Consider the following 21,689-nt stretch of genomic DNA (forward strand, 5'->3'; position numbering starts at 1 on the left):
TTGTATTCCATTTTATATTGGTTGTGACTGGTTAATAATGGCACTGCGGTATCTATTATTTAATTCGATGCGTCCATTGGCCGTCGACGTATACTTGAATATGAAACGACTGTCTTATGTGTAAATAAGTAACGTATACGCGCGACACTATTATTTGTGTCTGTCTAATACTTGTACGTTTGCCATTGTCATTCACTATATTCATAAAAATATGAGTAAAGGTGCTTCGACGCATCACATTCAAAACGCGACACACCCACCCTCTGAGGACTTGCGTTTGTACGTCAGGCGTGACACTATCGCCATCGAACGTTTCCTGGTTGTGCTGGCAGTGTTCTCCAGTTTGATACTGACTTGCTTAGAGGCACGTATTGATTGTGACGGTCACTCAGCGAACATTTCATAAAATATGTTTTGCAGTTTTCATGTTTCTTTTTAAGATGAGGCACTTGCTATTCAGGTATGTGGGGGATTAGCCGAGCTGTCTAAGGCGCTGCAGTCATGGACTGTGAGGCTGGCCCCGGCGGAGGTTGAAACACGTATGTAACATAGCAGCGATGGCGAGGCATTGTAGCATCTGTGACCAGAGAGTTTGCGCTTGACCGCGCGAGTGTTGCGAGCGGTTCTCAGTCTGTCAGTCTGTCGTTGCGAGTCGGTCAGTCGTTGCGAGTCTGTAGCTCTGTCTAGTTGAGAGCAGTACTCTGTCAGTAGTCGTCGCGTGTAGTACGCTAATAGTCGTCATGCAGAGCGGTCGGTCAGTGGTGGCAGCCCAGTGGGGTTGTGTGATGTAGGCGGTCGGCAACACTGGTCAAGATGGTGAATGAGGTATACTATTAATTAATATAATCATTAGATAATGCAAAAATTTATTTATTGTAATTATTCTCCAACAAGTCCACCAATAATAATTTTTATTTCAAAAGCATTTTTTCAAAAAAATTTAATTTTTTATTGAACTAAAGATTTCGTTGCACTTCCCATTTCATTCCACTTCTTTTGAAGAAAAATTTCACTAAAATCACAAAAAAAGAGTATTATTATTTGCAATGCAGTTCCTCCAAGCGGTGCGCAATAACAAGAGCAGAAATGTGACATCCATTTATTCTGAGGTAAGACTTTAATTCTGATTGTTTTGCACAGGGCCAAAGACCGATATTTCGGTTTAATTGAATTTTCTTGTCACTGAACGGACTTTAATTATTTTTATGAAGAACTTATACTTAAGTCAGATTGCGATTCTCACTTTTATTGTCATTAAATTTAATTGCAGGGAGGTTACGTTTGGACGTTTGGCTCCTATTCATTTAATATTTCTGTCTTTAAAATTTTTGTGGGGAGGTTACACTTGGCGACACCCAGTCCAGGATCGTATTTCGTTGAGAGTCTTTTGAGCGACAGTCAGATATCTGCTCTTATTTGCTTAGATATAATTAGGATTTGGCGCAACGCTTTTATTAACTTGTGACTTTCTTTCTACAGGTCAACGGCAATTCGTTGCTCTATTGTATTTGTGTGCTGCTTTTGCATTTGTGCTTATTTGTTTTTGAATAATTGTGACTATTGTAAAAATGCCGCGAAAGACTGTGAATAGTGTATCGCGAGGTATTATGAACGAAATTACCGACTTAAACAACGTGACCAATAGTAATTGTGACACGCAGTGTAATGATGACAATCCTGCGTTCACTGACAATCAATGCATTCCAACCACTAGTGATGACTTTTACCCTGATAATGAACAAACAAACTCAATTGTCTCGTCTGTTAATTTGACGACAATTGATGACGCAGAACGCTCTATTGTAATGAGCGCTGCCCAGCTTAACACACCCGATTCGGAAAACTCAAGTAATGTACAGACAAATTTGTCTAATGAAAATGAACAGATCACACAAAGTAGGACAGATTTATTTAATTCCGAAACAATGACTGATAGTATACATTTGACTGACAAACGTTTTTGTAAATTTCAAAATGACCAAATGGTTACAGAAAGTGAAACAATTCCAGATCCACTATTGAACAGCACAGAGAATAGAAATGCTGACCTTGAGTCGAATCCAATTATGGCTTTGTTGCGACAAATGAGCAAACAACTTAGTGAACAGGACGAAAAATTTAATAAAATTAATGAAAAACTTGATAAGCAGAACAAACGACTGGAAGAAGAGAACAAACAATTTAGAGAATGGAACAAACAATTTTCTGAATGTATTAAACAGCCGAGGGAAAAACACGATAACCTTAATGAACAGAACAAACAAGCTAGCGAACAGATTACAGCTGTTACCATACAATGTCAGGACACTAAAGTACAATTACGTGTGAATACTAAGACTTGTGCTAATAACAGTAATGAAAAGGTTGGCACTGTTGCACAAGAATTAAATAGTACACATGTAAGCACAACAGAATTACATAAACACGAAATTAATGCAGTCACCGAACAATGCCCTAAAAACGCAGTACAGATACGCGACGAGTTTAATTTGAAGTCACTGGAAGTTTCACACATTGTGAATACGGAATTTGTTAATAAAAGTGAACGACACAACAACCAAATTGACGAAAGTATTACAGTAACAGAGTTAAAAACTATTTCAGTCACCAATACGTCACAGAATCCGCCACTTTGCGAACATTTGTCAGACTCGCGCAGCGTGTATAATGTGAGCAATTTACAGCAACTACGCGACTTAAAATCCGAAAAGCCACGCGACTTAAAATATGAAAAGCTATGTAACTTGAAGTACGAAATGACACAGACAAACAGATTCACACGCAAACCTGAACGTGGTCTCAAACTGAGTGACGAGAATGTAGATTTCGAGCAATTTGCATTTGTAAGAAAATGTAAGGAATTTAATAATGACAGCGTACAGGTACACGATTTGCACTGTATACGACAATTTATCTTTGTACATTCACCGCTATTACCTGTAATGCAGAAATTAGCTTTGAACCAGATGCGACAATTTAATTTTGTATTTACAACAGCATTGCCTATAATGCAGAAACTGGAATTAGCACGGATACAACAATTTGCCTTTGGAATTTTACCGCTATTGCTTGCAACGCAAAAGCTAAAATTTATTTGCAGTGCGTAATAGACCTCAGGGGATTCATTACGCTTTAATGAATATGTGCCGTAGCGAGCATAGGGCCCCGAGCTGTAGTAGTGCTGTTTCATCTTTAGTTTTCTGCACTGCTGCCTTTTCTTCTACTATCCTTTATATCTATCAAAATTGCTCTTTAACTATTGCTCTACCTAGAATTAAGAAAAATGACAAAGAAAACCGGATATGACAAATATTTTACCGAATGTGACAATTTTCAGTAGGCACTCCCGTAATGACAACTACCGCCGTAATTTTAATTACAGATAAAATCGTAATCATCAGTATGTGTAAAATTAACAGCAAACGCATTTTTTGGTAACAATAGACCTTTTCACCACAACAGCATGAAAGTGAGCCGCTTAGCATACCTAACCAACAATGCAGTCTACAAGGTCAACCAAACTTTAATGTTTCGTCGCGTGCACGTATAGTCCCAGCTCCAACAAATAGTAACGCATGGCAGCAAAGAAATGACCACGTACAGACAACACACTATTTCAATTCCTATCGCAATGCACCGTATAGAAATTACTATCATGACAGACGTAAAAATAACGAGCACAATTTTCAGCGTACATTTAATAACAGTCGATCTTATAAGCAGCAACAACAAATAATCATGAATGAAACAGACAATAGGTGTCATCGATAGCGTAATACGTCAGTAAGAAATAACAGAATAGTTCATATAGTGGATATGCCACAGCATCCTCCCGTAAAATAAATAACGGAACGTACGATAGATTTTAACCAGATACAGCACAGATTGCATATTACAGTAACGCAAACATTACTTTTGACACGCAGAATTTTGCTCACGAGAATGTTATTTGTAACATGCTTTGTTGAATGCTCCACTTTTATCGCACCCAGATCTTACCAGAAATTTTTCCATTGCTACCGACAGTTCCAACACCGCTTTAGGCGTACATATTTTCCAGGAAATTGAAGAAGATGGTTCTACAGTAATTAAAAACATTGCATTTGCAAGTCGCATTTTGTCACCTGCTGAACGAAATTACTCGGTTACAGAACTTGAAACATTATGTGTTGTATGGGCTTTTACGAGATTTAGGCATTTTCTTTACGGCAGACATACCACAGTTTACACAGATCACAGAGCGATACAATTTTTACTTTCAGCTAAATTTACTCACGACAGATTAAGCAGATGGAAACTGTATTTACAGGAATTTAATTTTACAATACTTCACATTCCCGGCACGCAAAATGTTATAGCAGACGCACTATCGCGTTCTCTCGGCAACAATCAGCAAGACGTAGCAACCAACTTCTGCAAAACAAATTTCAGTGTCATGTATATTCAGCAAGTTGCATTTGGAAACTTTATTTCATCGTCATTACAGGACATAGCACGAGAACAAAATAAAGACAATGTATGGAAAGAAATTAAACACCTTTGGCAAGATAGGAATAATGTTACGATTAGAAACCATTACACTGTACGCAATGACAGTCTGTTTCGCCGCTCTCATCCTGACAGCAACAATTGGTTATTATGCATTCCTGACGAATTGGTTAACAAATTAATTTGGTACACTCATTTAAGCTACGCACATTACGGAGCACGAAAATGTTTTCTTATACTGAGACAGAACTGTTATTTTACCAACATGGAAAAACGTATTCGACGAGTTTTAGCGTCTTGTAAAATTTGCCAGAAAGCTAAATCAGACACCACTTCACATATTCCTCCTTTATATCCCATTATACCTGTTAAATTAAGACATATGGCCGCTGTAGATATTTTTGGTCCGATTCCCAGAACTAACAGAGGTTTTTGCTACATATTTGTCGCTGTTGAGCTTACTTCAAAATTTGTTACTTTCACTCCATTACGCAAAGCTACTGCTAAAACTGTTTCGAAAGCATTTGTAAAACATTTTCTATCTCATGTAGGGCATGTAATGAAAGTAATTTCTGACAATGGATCTCAATTTCGTAGTAGCGTATGGACACGCATGTTACGAGCCAGAAACATTTCTCCGATCTATATATCCAAGTACCACGCTTCTTCGAACCCTTGTGAAAGATTAATGAAAGAAATTGGTAAACTGTGCCGAATATACTGCCACAAAAGACATATTGATTGGGACACACACATATTCTCATTCCAAGATGTAATTAATTCCATTCCAAATGAATCAACTATGCTATCTCCGTCTGTTATACTGAAAAATGCTGAACCACCTAACAAAATTAAAGAATTAATAACATTTCCTACATCTCGTCGATTACGACACCACGAAATAATTGACATTGCGCTGAACAACATCAAACGTGCCGCAGAGCGCCGGAGAAGACAGCAAAAACAGGTTTGTACACGCCGCGACTTTCACGTTGGACAGAAGATATTGATACGTACACACTATTTATCCAGTAAATTAAAAGGTAAGTGCAGTAAATTTGAACTTCTATACGCAGGTCCATATCGGATTCGCAGCATCCCTCACCCCAATGTTGTACACGTCGAAACTTTGAGAACCAGAAAATCGAAAGGCAATCACCATATCTCAAACATTAAACCGTTTATTGAATGAAGACACTTTATGATTCAACACACTATGATGCCATTTACTAATGCAATTATATTCACCTGACTAATTACTGATGACATTTACTAATGCAATTATATTCACCTGACTAATTACTGATGATTATCGTACTTTTTCTTGGCAAGTGCCCGGCAAGGTAAGGTTAGCAGGTCGCTTTTCTTGTCGTTACACATCAGACCGTGCATATTTTTTCAGACACACTTACGTATTTTATGACTAATTATGCAATGTTAGCTAATGACATGTTAATTTCATTACGTTTTTTTTCATTAAAGGCTTTAATTCTCGCCTCGATTAATTACACTATATACAAGCTGAACACAACGAACGTCACATTTTGTCTTTTTATGTACGATTGTATTCCAGTTTTGTTTGTATGCACTGTGAAATAGTTAAGATATAACACGCACCAGTTGACTTTGACATTTTTTTGCCTTATGACATCTCAACATCGTGACTGTTTTACATTTTTTTGCTGCTGCATCGTATTATTCTGTGTACATTTTTGCGTCTGAACACTGTCAATGTCTTTGACATATTACGTTTTCTGTCATGTTATGCTGTATGCTTAATTGTGTCACCATAAACCAGTCATTATTTAGTGGGTATAGGATTTAAATGCAAGACATTAATCTTTGTTCATGAATTTCAGAAAGAAATGATGCATGTAAGAAATAAATTCAACAGAAATGGGAATTTCACCTGCGGAATAAACGAAAGAAGATGCAATAACTTTATGAGGAAGAGTAAATGGATCAGGATTGGCAGGCATTAACAAGAATATACTATACTCATCACAGAATAGCAGTCTTAACTAATTTTTTCTTTCAGAATACAAGGTGATTGATGCAGGCTGTCAGACTGAACTACACATCTTAGTTTTAGTGATGAAATATGCTAGAGATAAGGAATAGTTGTATAATGAGTAATGAAGTGATTTTTTGCAGATGATAATGAATACTGATGAATAATGACGAAGGAAATGGTATTATAAATAATGAAGTTTTTCTTTACAGGTGATGATAATAATGAAGTTATGATAATATGGATAATGAAGTGATGGATAATGAAGTTTTCTTTACAGATGAGGATAAGGTTGAAGTTATGTATTTACGCTATGTAGTTATTTAAGTATTTGTTGCAGTTTGCTTTGACAGCAGGTGTTACATTGCATAGTAGGATGACAGAAAGTTTTGGAAAGGACAGCTATGGAACACAATTTATACACATTTCACTACCTGCTAATTCGAAGTTCACTACTTTTCAGCATAGTGTGCGTTTCTTCTTTCAGGTTAATAATCCATTTTGTATTTTTTCCAGGAGAAGCTTTTCATGATACTTACTAAACCTGTTACTTATTATACCTGTTCTAGTACTTGCATTTTTATTTTTTACCCATTTGTGTTTATCATTTATGAATGTGATCACATATACTGCCTTGTTGCATAACCTTGCTACAGCTGACTCATGACGAATGACGTTACCTATCCTCATTTGCAGCAATAGGTCAAAGCAAATATTGTTATGCCTCAGCAATTAATTAACGATCCCAACGCAATGCATTGCTAACAAAAAAAATGTATTACCAGTCCCAAATAGTGATACCAGTTTATGAAAATTCTGAATAGTACTGATTAGCTCTGAATAGTATGTCACTTGAGTAATGACCTCTTAATGAGACAAAAAAAACGTATATATTTAAAATAATGCTTTGTCACTAGCTAATAACTGCCACTGTTTATTGTAATGAGACTACTTATAATGCCTGTGATTATTAATGATTTGACTGTAATTAACTGATTTTAATAATGACTTTGTAATGGTCTGAATACTACTGAAGGAGAAACACTGTTTATTGTAATGAGACTACTTATAATGCCCATGATTATTAATGCTATGACTGTAATTAACTGATTTTTTAATAATGACTTTGTAATGATCTGAATACTACTGAAGGAGAAACACTGTTTATTGTAATGAGACTACTTATAATGCCTGTGATTATTAATGCTATGACTGTAATTAACTGATTTTTAATAATGACTTTGTAATAATCTGAATAATACTGAATGATGATTCTATTCAATACTTGCTGGCCACTGAGTGCCAATAATTAATGTCACTTGAAGAATTGTTATTAATTATGCCATTAATTAGCCCTTTTTTTCCATGTTGAGTTTTCATGTTTTGGTTAATGGCCAATAAGTGCCAATAATTTGTATCACTCAATGTATTATGTTAATGCTAGGCCAATAATTGACTCTCCTTTTCAACTAAGACTTCTGATGAACATTATTCTGTCATACTAAATATACTTTGTAACTGGCCAAGGACTGCCACTGTTTATTGTAATACGATTACCCATGATGCCAGCTAGTGATTCTTAATAGATTGGAATGACACATAATTAATTAACTATGGTACTGTTTAATAATGCTTTGTAATTAGGAGAAGACTAATAATTCTTACTATTGGAATGACAAATGATTAATTGACGACAAATGATTAATTAACTGTAATTAGGAGAAGGTTAATGATTCTTAATTACACTCTGTAACTGAAAAGAATGCGATTATTTAATAATGCTTTGTAACCAGGAAAAGAAGGCTACTGATTCCATGTAAAACAATTAATGAACATTTTTCTGTAATACTACATACTTGGTACAGAAATGTTCAATAACTGGGCTATGAATGCCACAAACTAATTAAGTCTCTAATTGTCAATATTATGTGACTTGATGTCCTTCATCTCATAAGCTGACTACCCTGAATTATTGCAATGTCCATTTGTCCTGTTTATCCTAGTGATCATGGAGCACTATCTTTGGTTTTGCACTAATTCTACGTTGGTGCGCCTTGTAAGAGAGTGGTGTTGACACGACATGCTGTCCACCACCGTGAGCGATGAAGACATTATTATGGTCCCACTGTTTGGTGTACGTAATGTACTGCCAAAATGAAAACATGGAACATTACTACGACAGTTCAGTGTCTTGGCTACACTGATAAATTCTGATGGGAAAAGAACTTCAAGTTGTGTCACTTGGTGTTGTACTACTGTGGAAAGATATGGACTTTCAGAACAGCTGTGTGCAATCTAAAGTGCTACAACCATGATGCAATCCTTCCCTTTCCTATCCTAATTCTTGTCACATAATGAAAATCATTTCTGTTCGTAGGTTATACATTTTTTTTCGATTCGCTGAACTTCAGTGCGAGTACACTTATGTCACTGGTCGACATGATGTTTTGCCATTATGTTTATTTGTTGTGAAAATGCTAAAGACATTTTTTCAGTGCGTGTGCACTTTCGACATGATTTTTTGCCATTATATTTATTTATGGCGAAAATGCTAAAGACATTTTTCGATTTGTTCTGAAGTACAGTATACAGTATACGTATGTACACTCTTGTCTTTTATATTGTATATACATTTTTATTTTTTATGATATGTTCTGAACTACAGTGCATGTGCACTTCTGTTAGGTGTTAATATGTTTTCTACTGAACTTCAGTGCCTGTACACTTATCTCATTTTTCAATATGTTTTCTACTATTCTGTATATTCAATACTTTAATGCGAATGCACTTATGCCATTTGTTACTAATTGTACATACATTTCATCAATTACTGATATGTTCTCAACTGCAGTGCATGTGCACTCATGTCACTTGTCAACATAATATTTTTTGCCAGTCTGTTCATTTGTTCTGAATATGCTAAAGAATTTTTTCAGTGCGTGTGCACTTTGTTGTCTGTCAAATAATTTGTATATACATTTTTCTGATTTGTTACTATGTTTTGTACTCACATTTTGTCTTTGTCTGATATATCTTGTACTTAGTGCGTGTGCACAACCTTTACTTTATGTACTACATCTAAATATTCTGTAAATTGTAGAAGTTTATTAATTAATTAAAAAATTTTGCCGTGATTGGCAAGTCCAAATGACTCACCATCGCTGCCAAATTTTTGCCCCCCCAGTGGAGGGTTATGAAACACGTATGTAACATAGCAGCGATGGCGAGGCATTGTAGCATCTGTGACCAGAGAGTTTGCGCTTGACCGCGCGAGTGTTGCGAGCGGTTCTCAGTCTGTCAGTCTGTCGTTGCGAGTCGGTCAGTCGTTGCGAGTCTGTAGCTCTGTCTAGTTGAGAGCAGTACTCTGTCAGTAGTCGTCGCGTGTAGTACGCTAATAGTCGTCATGCAGAGCGGTCGGTCAGTGGTGGCAGCCCAGTGGGGTTGTGTGATGTAGGCGGTCGGCAACACTGGTCAAGATGGTGAATGAGGTATACTATTAATTAATATAATCATTAGATAATGCAAAAATTTATTTATTGTAATTATTCTCCAACAAGTCCCCCAATAATAATTTTTATTTCAAAAGCATTTTTTCAAAAAAATTTAATTTTTTATTGAACTAAAGATTTCGTTGCACTTCCCATTTCATTCCACTTCTTTTGAAGAAAAATTTCACTAAAATCACAAAAAAAGAGTATTATTATTTGCAATGCAGTTCCTCCAAGCGGTGCGCAATAACAAGAGCAGAAATGTGACATCCATTTATTCTGAGGTAAGACTTTAATTCTGATTGTTTTGCACAGGGCCAAAGACCGATATTTCGGTTTAATTGAATTTTCTTGTCACTGAACGGACTTTAATTATTTTTATGAAGAACTTATACTTAAGTCAGATTGCGATTCTCACTTTTATTGTCATTAAATTTAATTGCTAGGGAGGTTACGTTTGGCTCCCATTTCTATTAAGTATTGTCATTACATTCCTTCTAAAATTTTTGTGGGGAGGTTACAAGGTTCGAGTCCTCCTTCGGACATGGGTGTGTGTGTTTGTCCTTAGGATAATTTAGGTTAAGTAGTGTGTAAGCTTAGGGACTGATGACCTTAGCAGTTAAGTCCCATAAGATTTCACACACATTTGAAGATTTGAATTAATTTGTGTTGTATTTGAACTGTTCATATCGTGATTCCAACTTCGTTCTCACTGTTCACGGACAACTATTTCTTTTTTTATTGTTTATTTTTATTTTTTTTTAGCATCAGTGGGCCAGGCTTGAGAATGAACCAGTTGGTTCGAAATTAGTCGCCAATCGTAGGCTACTTCAACCGTGACAAATCTGTTAATAAAAGCTTCATGAAATGTGTCTTGGACCACGTCCTGGGGATCATTAACCAAGGGCTAAATACGTCCAGTCAAAGTGTGCATGGTACGTTCAGGACTGTGGGACACGTAAGCAGTCACATTAAGCGGATGCCATTGGCGGTACTCACGATCATCTGGTCCGAGTAGGCGCCGCTGGAGTAGGCAGTGGCGAACGTGGCGGCGCAGCGCTCGCCGTACCAGGGGAACTGGCCGTGCTGTGACGCCGACCCGATGGACAGCGTGTACACGCTGTTGATGTAGCCGTCGCAGTTGCAGTTGTCGCCGCGGCTGCCGCCGTTGCCGGACGCCCACACGTAGATGGCGCCCTTGCCGCCACGGCCCTGCTCCCAACAACAGCAAGGTCACAATGAGTGCGAAGGTATCACGGAGGACAGGTTGGCTGGAAAAGGATGGGAGGACAAATTCAGCTACAGGGATATTATACGTCGAGGTATTCCCGGTGAAGTTGTTACACGTCATGTATGACAGAGACAGCAGTAAACAAACATACAACCATAGAAATAATTAAATCACACCCAAGGGTGCCTCCATCTCCAGCAGTTCACCTCCTAGTAAAGTAATTTGCTCCTCAAGATAAACCCATTTTAAGCCCAGTCAATAATTTCAGAAAGAACCATCCGCACCTTTTCTCTCCGTAACTATTTATCACCGACCAATGCAATTAACTAAGACATTTGACTACCTGGGACCAAACTTCGACTATCAAATAATGTAGAAACTCACCTGTTAACGATCGACCAGAAAGTGTACAGTGGACTGCAACTGCTCCAACACTTCCACACCTGCAGCGTCTTGAGCCATGCCACACGTAGCCTGCAGTATGAATATCTGTTCCACCAAGTATCAGACTCTTCACCAGACCATTTACTCTTTCCTACACAAAACCCTTTACAGTTCATCACTCCATGTTTATTCTTAACATATAACACTTCCATCTATCTAATACATACCGTAAAATCCAGTGCAACATTTGTTTTCCTCTGTAATTGCTATCCATGGTACGCTGTTGTACCTGTACCAATAACAACAGCAACACTACATACACACAGTCTCCACATCTTCCCTCTTCGCAATTTTAGAGGGGTTCCATCTCCCAGACAATGAAGTCCACCCTGACATCTCCCCCTCCCTCCCTCCTTACCACATCTAACCCACTTCCTGTCGTCTCTCACATCAGAGCTCCTTCGTCCCACTCTTTCTTCCTCATAACCATGGCCTTTTTTTCAAACCCCATGGAAGCTACCACCTACTGTTGCATATTACACAGATTCCGCAACACCAAACCTTCTGCTCCACTGATACCCCACCCATTACAATAACAGAGCTAATGAACTTGTCCCAGTGCAAGACCTTCGCGTTTAGTACAATGAAGTGCTTTCTCATATTTAACAATATATTTTGTAAATGACCTCAATGTGTAACCACCATTTAGACAATTTAAAAAACCATGCGTATGTTTAATCTGTTTATTGAGTTAGAACTGGTTATATTTCCACAACCGCTTCGTCTACAGAGTAGCACGTTTTATCGCTGCCATCCTTGAGGAGCAAAGCAACCAAAAAATAAGGATACTGCAAGTCACATGACTCTTAGGCATGTTTGCACGGTTCGAATATATGAAGAGAATTAGCAAGATATAAATTAAATAAAGCTGAAGACGACTTTTGATGAGCTGCCAACGCTATTAAATATCCAGGAACACAATTCAAGTCGCATACCTACGGGAAATTGCGCGATGACACTACCTATTCTGCAGTCCTAATATTGAAGTAGTCACCGCATTTTTTAAAGAAACTGTCATAAATATAAGGGGCAGTCAAACGAAAACGATACTGGTGGAAAAAAGGGTAAGTGAACTGTTCATTATTTCAAAAGTAATCGTCATACTTGTTAACACGTTTATCACAGTGTGAAACAAGATAGTCAGTGTCTTCATGGGGAAACGTTTTCGGTTCCCTACGGAACCATCATTGCGCAGGCGTGTGCACCTCTTTGTCCAAGGCAAATCGACACCACGAATGTGTTTCTGCAAGTCTCCAAAAATACATACATCAGAAATAATTTTGCGTCAACTCGGTTCCGAGAGTTCCGGAACTTGCAAAGAAAATTGGAACAGAGATCAACATAAACATCATTTCCGCCCTTTTTATTGCTCATGAAAATCACACATTGCATGTTGTACCACCACACAGCGAGACCTTCAGAGGTGGTGGTCCAGATTGCTGTACACACCGGTACCTCTAATACCCAACAGCACGTCCTCTTGCATTGATGCATGCCCGTATTCGTCGTGGCATATTATCCACAAGTTCATCAAGGCACTGCTGGGACAGATTGTCCCGCTCCTCAACGGCGATTCGACATAGATCCCTCAGAGTGGTTGGTGGGTCACGTCGTCTATAAACAGCCCTTTTCAATTTATCCTAGGCATGTTCGATAGGGTTCTTGTCTGCAGAACATGTTGGCCAATCTAGTCGAGCGATGTCGTTATCCTGAAGGAAGTCATTCACGAGATGTGCCCGATGGGGCCGCGACTTGTCGTCCATGAAGACGAATGCCTCGCCAATATGCTGCCTATATGGTTGCACTATCGGTCGGAGGATGGCAGTCACGCATGGTACAACCGTTACGGCGCTTTCCGTGACCACCGGCGGCGTATGTCGGCCCCTCATAATGCCACCCCAAAACATCAGGGAACCTCCACCTCCACTCGCTGGACAATGTGTCTAAGGCGTTCAGCCTGACCAGGTCTTTCCAAACAGGTCTCCGACGATTGTCTAGGTGAAGGCATGTGCGACACTCATCGCTGAAGAGACCGTGATGCCAAACCTGAGCGGTCCATTCGGCATGTTGTTGGGCTTATGTCTACCGTGCCGCATGGTGTCGTGGTTGCGAAAATGGAACTCGCCATGGACGTCGGGAGTGAAGTTGCGCATTATACAGCCTATTGCGCACAGTTTGAGTCGTAACACGACGCCCTGTGGCTGCACGAAAAGCATTATACAACATAGTGGCGTTGCTGTCAGGGTTCCTTCGAGCCGTAATCCGTAGGTAGAGGTCATCCACTGCAGTAGTAGCCCTTGGGCGGCCTGAGCGAGGTATGTCATCGACGGTTCCTATCTCCTGCATGTCCGAACAACATCGCTTCGATTAACTCCGAGACGCCTGGACACTTCCCTTGTTGAGAGCCCTTCCTGGCACAAAGTAACAATGCGGACGCGATCGAACTGCGGTATTGACCGTCTAGGGATGGTTGAACTACAGGCAACACGAGCCGTGTGTCTCCTTCCTGGTGGAATGAGTGGTACTGATCGGCTGTCGGACCCCCTCAGTCTAATAGGTGCTGCTCATGCATGGTTATTTACATCTTTGGGCGGGTTTAGTGACATCTCTGAACAGTCAGAGGGACTGTGTCTGTGTTACAATTTTCACAGTCAACGTCTATCTTCAGGAGTTGTTGGAACCGGGGTGATGCATAACTTTTTTTACGTGTGTATGAAGAGGTCGGGAGTGTATGGAGGTGTATAAGGGCTTCGCAGTGATGCTTCTGCAAGGTGATCAAAACAACCATGGTAACATGGCATCCTGCACCAGAATGATGCCGTCCTTTAACATTCTTGTGAATTTGAACTTGGTGGCGTGCTTAAATGTTTGAAAATTGTCCACGTACTGCTGTACGTTAATTGTGGTGCTATTTTCCTGAAATTCGGTAAGTAGTTGGCCCTTGCAGCCAAAGAAAAATGTCACTGTGACTTTCCCGGAGCTGGCGTGCCTGTTCGTATGACTACGCTGCACAAGTTTCGGTGGGAAGTCCGTACACGTCTTCCATACAGTCCCGATCTCTCCCCATGTGATTTCCATACTTTTAGAGCCTGAAGAAAGACAATCATGCCATTGCATGCACACTTTGGTGCTATAATGTTTCCACAGGCAACCGCAAACAATTACCCATGAAGGTACTGACCGTCGTGTCTCACAGTAGGATAAATTTATTAACAGTTATGATAATTACTGTTCAAATAATAAACAGTTTACTTACCTTTTTCCCATGTGTTTCATTTTCATTTGACTGTACGTTATAGGTGCATGGCCACTTTGTAGCTTGGATCAGTTTTTCACATTTGCAAAAATCTTACTTTTCGGAGTAATTATTGCAGTTTTAGTAAGAGAGTGCAGCACTTATAAAAAGCCTAAAATCTTAAAGTGTTGCAATGTACAACGCTATCATCTATTGTAGAGTTTCAATAATGAAATGCAGTGTCGCATATTCACAACTCATGAATTAAATATATGCTGGAAGAAAGAAAATTTGACACAGTTCCTCAATAACTAGAATATAAAATTAAGGCATCTGTCATATAGGATAACTACAGAAGAAAACAATGAAAAATACTGAAAGATTGCTTTCTTGCTTCATTCAATGTTTGCCCTAATTTTAGAAAGCCTGTATAGTGATAAAGGCTACGGCCTTGCCGCAGTGGATACACCGGTTCCCGTGACCGCAGTTAAGCGCTGTCGGGAGTGGTCGGTACTTGGATGGGTGACCATCCAGGCAGCCATGCGCTGTTGCCATTTTTCAGGGTGCACTCAGCCTCGTGATGCCAACTGAGGAGCTACTCGACCGAACAGTAGCGACCTCGGTCAAGAATACCATCATAACGACTGGGAGAGTGGTGTGCTGGCCCCAAGCCCCTCCTATCCGCATTCTCCTCTGGGGATGACACGGCGGTCGGATGGTCCCGATGGGCCACTTGTGGCCTGTAGACGGAATGTGTACACTGATAAATGGTTTCAAGTCATTGGTAAACATTTCCACACACTTTTCAGCCACAAGGTCTTTGCCCTCTCAAAATATCTATGAAGTGACGTAACCGCTGGACATATACACGAGGTTCCCGAATGAGTTTACTAACTTTTTACACAATTTGCATTGCGAGATACCTACTGAGTAATCTGAAGCTGCCTCATAAACACATGAAGAATTTTCTCCTGCTGGACTTTGTTTCGTAATTGCTATATATTCCCCATTTCTTAGTTTCTCCTTGGCCTCGTGTAAGTTTGGATTGTTCATTTAGCTCTTCCCACCGTTAAGACAGCTGAGCTGCAGTGAAACTACCAATGCAAACATATATCTAGCTAGTCACTTTGTACTCATAGCGCAAGCTGTTGTCAGGTGCAGCAGGCTGAACGGGTCCCGTAAAGCTTGCCAGACTTGCAAAAACCCAAACTGGTCTGCTATGACCACTGTGCTGAAGTACACATGCTGAGCTGCTTAAAAGGTTGCGGCGCTGATAGGGGCAGGCAGGCTGGAAAGTGGAAGTGAATTTGGACGTCTCTGATTAGTGTCGAGCATTTAAATCTCACAATCGCAGCTCCACATCAGTTGAACATTGGCCTGGGCGATTGTTTACGTAGCTGGCAACAGGCGTCGGCCGATCACTGCAGCCCTACGCGATGCACGTCGCTGCTGCCTCTCCCGTCGTATTTCTCCAAAGGCTGGCTGCCAAGTTCGGCTGAGGGCGAAACAGTTACCTCAATTAAAAAAATACATCGACACTCGTAACTACATTGCCTCCTTAATAACGCTGTCCCAGAAACCATTAGCTGAGCAGATGGCAGACATCTTTTCGATTGCCAATATGTAGTTTCCCATTAAGATGCTCACGGCCAGAGCAGATATATTTTCCTGCTCGAGTCTTAGGTTGCGTATGTGTTCCGTCCGTCGTAGGGAGATACATCCCCGTGTTTGTCCGATGTAAAGATTCCCACATCCGCACGGCAACTGGTACACCCAGGCATATGAAGTCCAAGGTCATATTTCATGCCACCCCGAAAATTTCTTATATTTGCAGGCGGACGAAATATTGGATTGGTACCTTTCTTAGGTCCGCTTCTGGTAGCTGAGTGGTCAGCACGACAGAATGTCTTTCCTAATAGCCTGGGCTCGATTCCCGGGTGGGTCGCAGATTTTCTCCGCTCAGAGACTGCGCAAGTCGCCAAAGTGGCGTCAACTCGAAAGACTTGCACCAGGCGAACAGTTTTCCCGACGGGAGGCCCTAGCCAAACGGCATTTCCATTTACCTTTCTTAGACAGCGCTTGCCTAAATTGCCGCTCAGTGTACATTAAAAATCACGTATTTTTGGTATGTAATGTAGTGCGGAGAAAGCTTAATTTGAAAGAAAATCTTCCTCTTTCAGACATGTACTGATTAGACTGACGTAATACGAAAAACGAGCTTCGTGTTTTCTAAGATGCATTTGAGGAATTTAGAATGAACTATTGTGGCCAATTACAATGAATTCGGCGAACCTGCGAAACACATCATACAAAAAGTATTTAAAACTGGTATTATTGGGGTCTTATTAGGCTGAACAACACTAGGGCTCCAGAAACTAGACTTCCAAAACTTTACTTTAGTTGGCGTTCAGTAAGACAGACAACTTCAGGTTAGTGGATGTATGAGAACTCGACTTCCAGAGATGAATCTGCGTGCAACCGAAAGCATGCATTGGAGACGACCTGATGATGATTCGAGTTGAGAACAGCCAATACTTGTCAAAAGAACGTGAAGCTGCAGAAAACTGTTAACATCTAAATAAATATATAAGCCCAAAATCCACCGGAAAGCAAAGAAAAAAAAAGAAAGTGCAAATAACATCCACAATTTTCTGGTCGGCAATGAGAAAAAAAATGAATATATATTTCATTGAGCCTCGTATTGTGATACTCAGGTAAAAGAAGACTTTTCATCAACTTGCGAGCCCTGATCATAACACTGCAATAAAAACATACAGCATGAACTGCTACCTAGTGTAGCAGAGCGGGCAAATAATACTCCTTTAGCCTTCTTGGGTTGGGCATAGCGGCAGCTTGCGTGTCTGGATAAAGGGCAGGCATGGGCAGGTTAAAGGCCGAATGTGTTCACCTCTGACACTAATACGTACATAAGGAGCTTGGACTGTGATACGTCAGCAGTTCGCCAGAAGATAGGAAGAGACAGTAGCCTTTCCGAACCGCGTGGTCGCACGGCGACTAAAGCGACCCAATGTAGCCAGAAACTCGTCAATTTATCTTTTTTTGCATTGATAGCAGGTGAAAACCTTCACAGACAGATCGAATAATGTTGTTATTGCTAGTATTTACAAACTGTATGTAAAAGTTTATTATTCTTTGTAATATTTGAAGAAATACTTCAGAGTCATGGTCACATTTAAATAGGTATTTATTTTGAAGTGAAGACTTGATTCGGCAATACTTCGCTCTCATTTTCGGATCTAAAGCAAGGTACCACAAGGAAAGAAACAGGAAACTCACACGATGTGCTTCTGTTCGCTGTGTTTTTCCTGCCTGCGTTGCTTTGGATCTGAAGGTAACAGCAAGGTATTATTGAATCCGGTTATCAATTCAAAATAAATACTTAAACGCGATGTTGGCTCTCAAGTACTTCTTCAAATATTACAACATGCAAATCGGCCGCTGACCAGAAAGTCTGCAGAATATAAAATTATTATTCTTTGTTGCGTATGAGTTTGTTGTATAATAGAGGGGGAATTTCAGAGCAACTACAGGGTGTTTAAAAAATGACTGGTATATTTGAAACGGCAATAAAAACTAAACGAGCAGCGATAGAAATACACCGTTTGTTGCAATATGCTTGGAACAACAGTACATTTTCAGGCAGACAAACTTTCGAAATTACAGTAGTTACAATTTTCAACAACAGATGGCGCTGCGGTCTGGGAAACTCTATAGTACGATATTTTCCACATATCCACCATGCGTAGCAATAATATGGCGTAGTCTCTGAATGAAATTACCCGAAACCTTTGACAACGTGTCTGGCGGAATAGCTTCACATGCAGATGAGATGTAGTGCTTCAGCTGTTCAATTGTTTCTGGATTCTGGCGGTACACCTGGTCTTTCAAGTGTCCCCACAGAAAGAAGTCACAGGGGTTCATGTCTGGGGAATAGGGAGGCCAATCCACGCCGCCTCCTGTATGTTTCGGATAGCCCAAAGCAATCACACGATCATCGAAATATTCATTCAGGAAATTAAAGACGTCGGCCGTGCGATGTGGCCGGGCACCATATTGCATAAACCACGAGGTGTTCGCAGTGTCGTCTAAGGCAGTTTGTACCGCCACAAATTCACGAAGAATGTCCAGATAGCGTGATGCAGTAATCGTTTCGGATCTGAAAAATGGGCCAATGATTCCTTTGGAAGAAATGGGGGCCCAGACCAGTACTTTTTGAGGATGCAGGGACGATGGGACTGCAATATGGGGCTTTTCGGTTCCCCATATGCGCCAGTTCTGTTTAGTGACGAAGCCGTCCAGGTAAAAATAAGCTTCGTCAGTAAACCAAATGCTGCCCACACGCATATCGCCGTCATCAATCCTGTGCACTATATCGTTAGCGAATGTCTCTCGTGCAGCAATGGTAGCGGCGCTGAGGGGTTGCCGCGTTTGAATTTTGTATGGTTAGAGGTGTAAACTCTGGCGCATGAGACAATACGTGGACGTTGGCGTCATTTGGACTGCAGCTGCAACACGGCGAACGGAAACCCGAGGCCGCTGTTGGATCACCTGCTGCACTAGCTGCGCGTTGCCCTCTGTGGTTGCCGTACGCGGTCGCCCTACCTTTCCAGCACGTTCATCAGTCACGTTCCCAGTCCGTTGAAATTTTTCAAACAGATCCTTTATTGCATCGCTTTTCGGTCCTTTGGTTACATTGAAAACTTCGTATTGTTGCAACAACACTGTGTTCTAGGCGGTGGAATTCCAACACCAGAAAAATCCTCTGTTCTAAGGAATAAACCATGTTGTCTACAGCACACTTGCACGTTGTGAACAGCACACGCTTACAGCAGAAAGACGACGTATAGAATGGCGCAGCCACAGACTGCGTCGTCTTCCATATCTTTCACATCACTTGCAGCGCCATCTGTTGTTGAAAATTGTAACTACTGTAATTTCGAAAGTTTGTCCGCCTGAAAATGTACTGTTGTCCCAAGCATGTTGGAACAAACGGTGTAATTCTATCGCTGCTCGTTTAGTTTTTATTGCCGTTTCAAATATACCGGTCATTTTTTAAACACCCTGTATGTGTTCTTGCGTTTCTGTCTGTTACTAATATGGTGAAGTATCAGTGAAAATGAAAGGAAGAACTATCAACACGACTGAATTAGGAGAAGGAGTAAAATAAGAACGCAGTCTACCTCATACATTTTTCGTCTCTTCTTAAAGGATATGACAGCAGTGTCCCCTAGAAGACAATAGAATAATATGGAGTTTGAGCACTGAGACACCACAGCCGTTGTAGCAACGGATGAAAAAGAATTGCGGGAATTAATCGGAAAGGTCAATGGACTGATAATCAGTACAAAGAAAACAAAAGTAATGGCACTGCGAATGGAGTGACATTAGATGCGCAAGACGTTAATTATCTAGGAAGCAGGAAAGAAAGCGACTGGAACAGGACAGAAATTAATACCAGGACAGCAGTTCCGAAAGAGACATTTTGAAATTTGTAAGAAAAGGGAAGTTTTCTGCAGCAGTATGGACAAATATTTGAGGGTTGTCCTCTAGAATGTTGGAACGTGTACATTGGGGGAAAATAATTATAGAATAAGACTGAAGGCTTTTGAGATGTGTACATGGCGGAGTGTGGATAGAATAAGTTCAATAGATAGGATAAAGAATGAGGAGCCTCCGAGAGGAGTTGGAGAGCAGATAAAAGTACTGAATGTAACAAAAACTAGAAGAAACTGGATGGGGCATAAATTACGAGCGAAAGAGTACTTTTAAGAACAATCTTAGAAGAGTATAGGCAGAGTTAAGAATGAAGCGATGGACAACCAGAAACAGAGACGCAAAGGAGCTACAAACGTATCAGGAAACTGATAATGATGGTGATGAATGATGTAGGACCTACACCTCTCGCACGTAGAGTGATAGTTTCGTGGTGTTCAGTCCATATTTGGATATAGTATATTCCTCTAAGTGATTTGAGATAATTAGGACTTGAAAGTTTTCGCAGGCAGTCGATGTCAGAACTCATAATTTTTCGTTGAGTGAGCAATGTGTTGGAATAGGGACAGCGCAAATTGTACTTTATCACATGACAATGTTGGCCAGATGTCGCAAAACGGATTGCACGAGTCAAAATATGTTGGTGGTGTGGGGGGAGGGGGTTGGGGAGGGGGAGAGAGGGGGAAGGGAAGGTGGGTAGTGGATGGCGCTGTGCTGCATGACTGCTCAACCACTGTCCACATTTCAGAGACTCGTCTGTGGTCTGTACTTATGCAGGATAAACTTTAATTAAACCGACAAATTATGAGGACAGAATCCTGACTAGAAGTAGAGGAAAAAAGACTCCGTGAACAAATGGGCGGAAATACATCGTTGGCGCCGTAGATGGCGCTGACGAATGGAAGTTCCTTCGACCATGTGCCGTGCGTGTTGCAGACTGTGTGATTGATGCGTTTAGTGTAAGCAGCAGAATGGTCCGGTATTCACGTCGGGAACAAGCAGCGATAGTGTCTGTGCACGGTCACGCAGATGAAACTGTCGAGAGGCAGCACGGCTGTACCACAACCAGTACTCTCACAGACACCAACCACATCACACATCATTCCAAGCCCTGGGCCTTTGTGTCATCGTGGGACCTTTCAGACAGACGAAGAGCAGGAAGGCAGCGGACTGTATGTACATCAGATGTGGAGAACCAGGTCCTGCCTCTCGGCAGTTTCCATCTGCTTGACCGTGCACGGACACCATCTCGGCTTGTTCACAACACGAATATCTGAC

The 21,689-nt window shown here is 40.6% G+C and overlaps 1 protein-coding gene across 2 annotated transcripts in view; it reads right to left on the reverse strand.

Annotated features, from left to right (window-relative positions):
• The window catches only part of LOC126412741 (neuroendocrine convertase 1-like), a 492,712-nt gene that overhangs the window by 126,413 nt on the left and 344,610 nt on the right, over positions 1-21,689 (reverse strand). For both annotated transcript variants that reach the window (XM_050082477.1, XM_050082478.1), the window contains exon 8: positions 10,987-11,199. In XM_050082477.1, the coding sequence (XP_049938434.1) occupies positions 10,987-11,199 (213 nt within the window). The remainder of the gene's footprint in view (positions 1-10,986; positions 11,200-21,689) is intronic.

This window comes from Schistocerca serialis, chromosome 7 (assembly GCF_023864345.2).
Source record: "Schistocerca serialis cubense isolate TAMUIC-IGC-003099 chromosome 7, iqSchSeri2.2, whole genome shotgun sequence".
NCBI lineage: Eukaryota > Metazoa > Arthropoda > Insecta > Orthoptera > Acrididae > Schistocerca > Schistocerca serialis.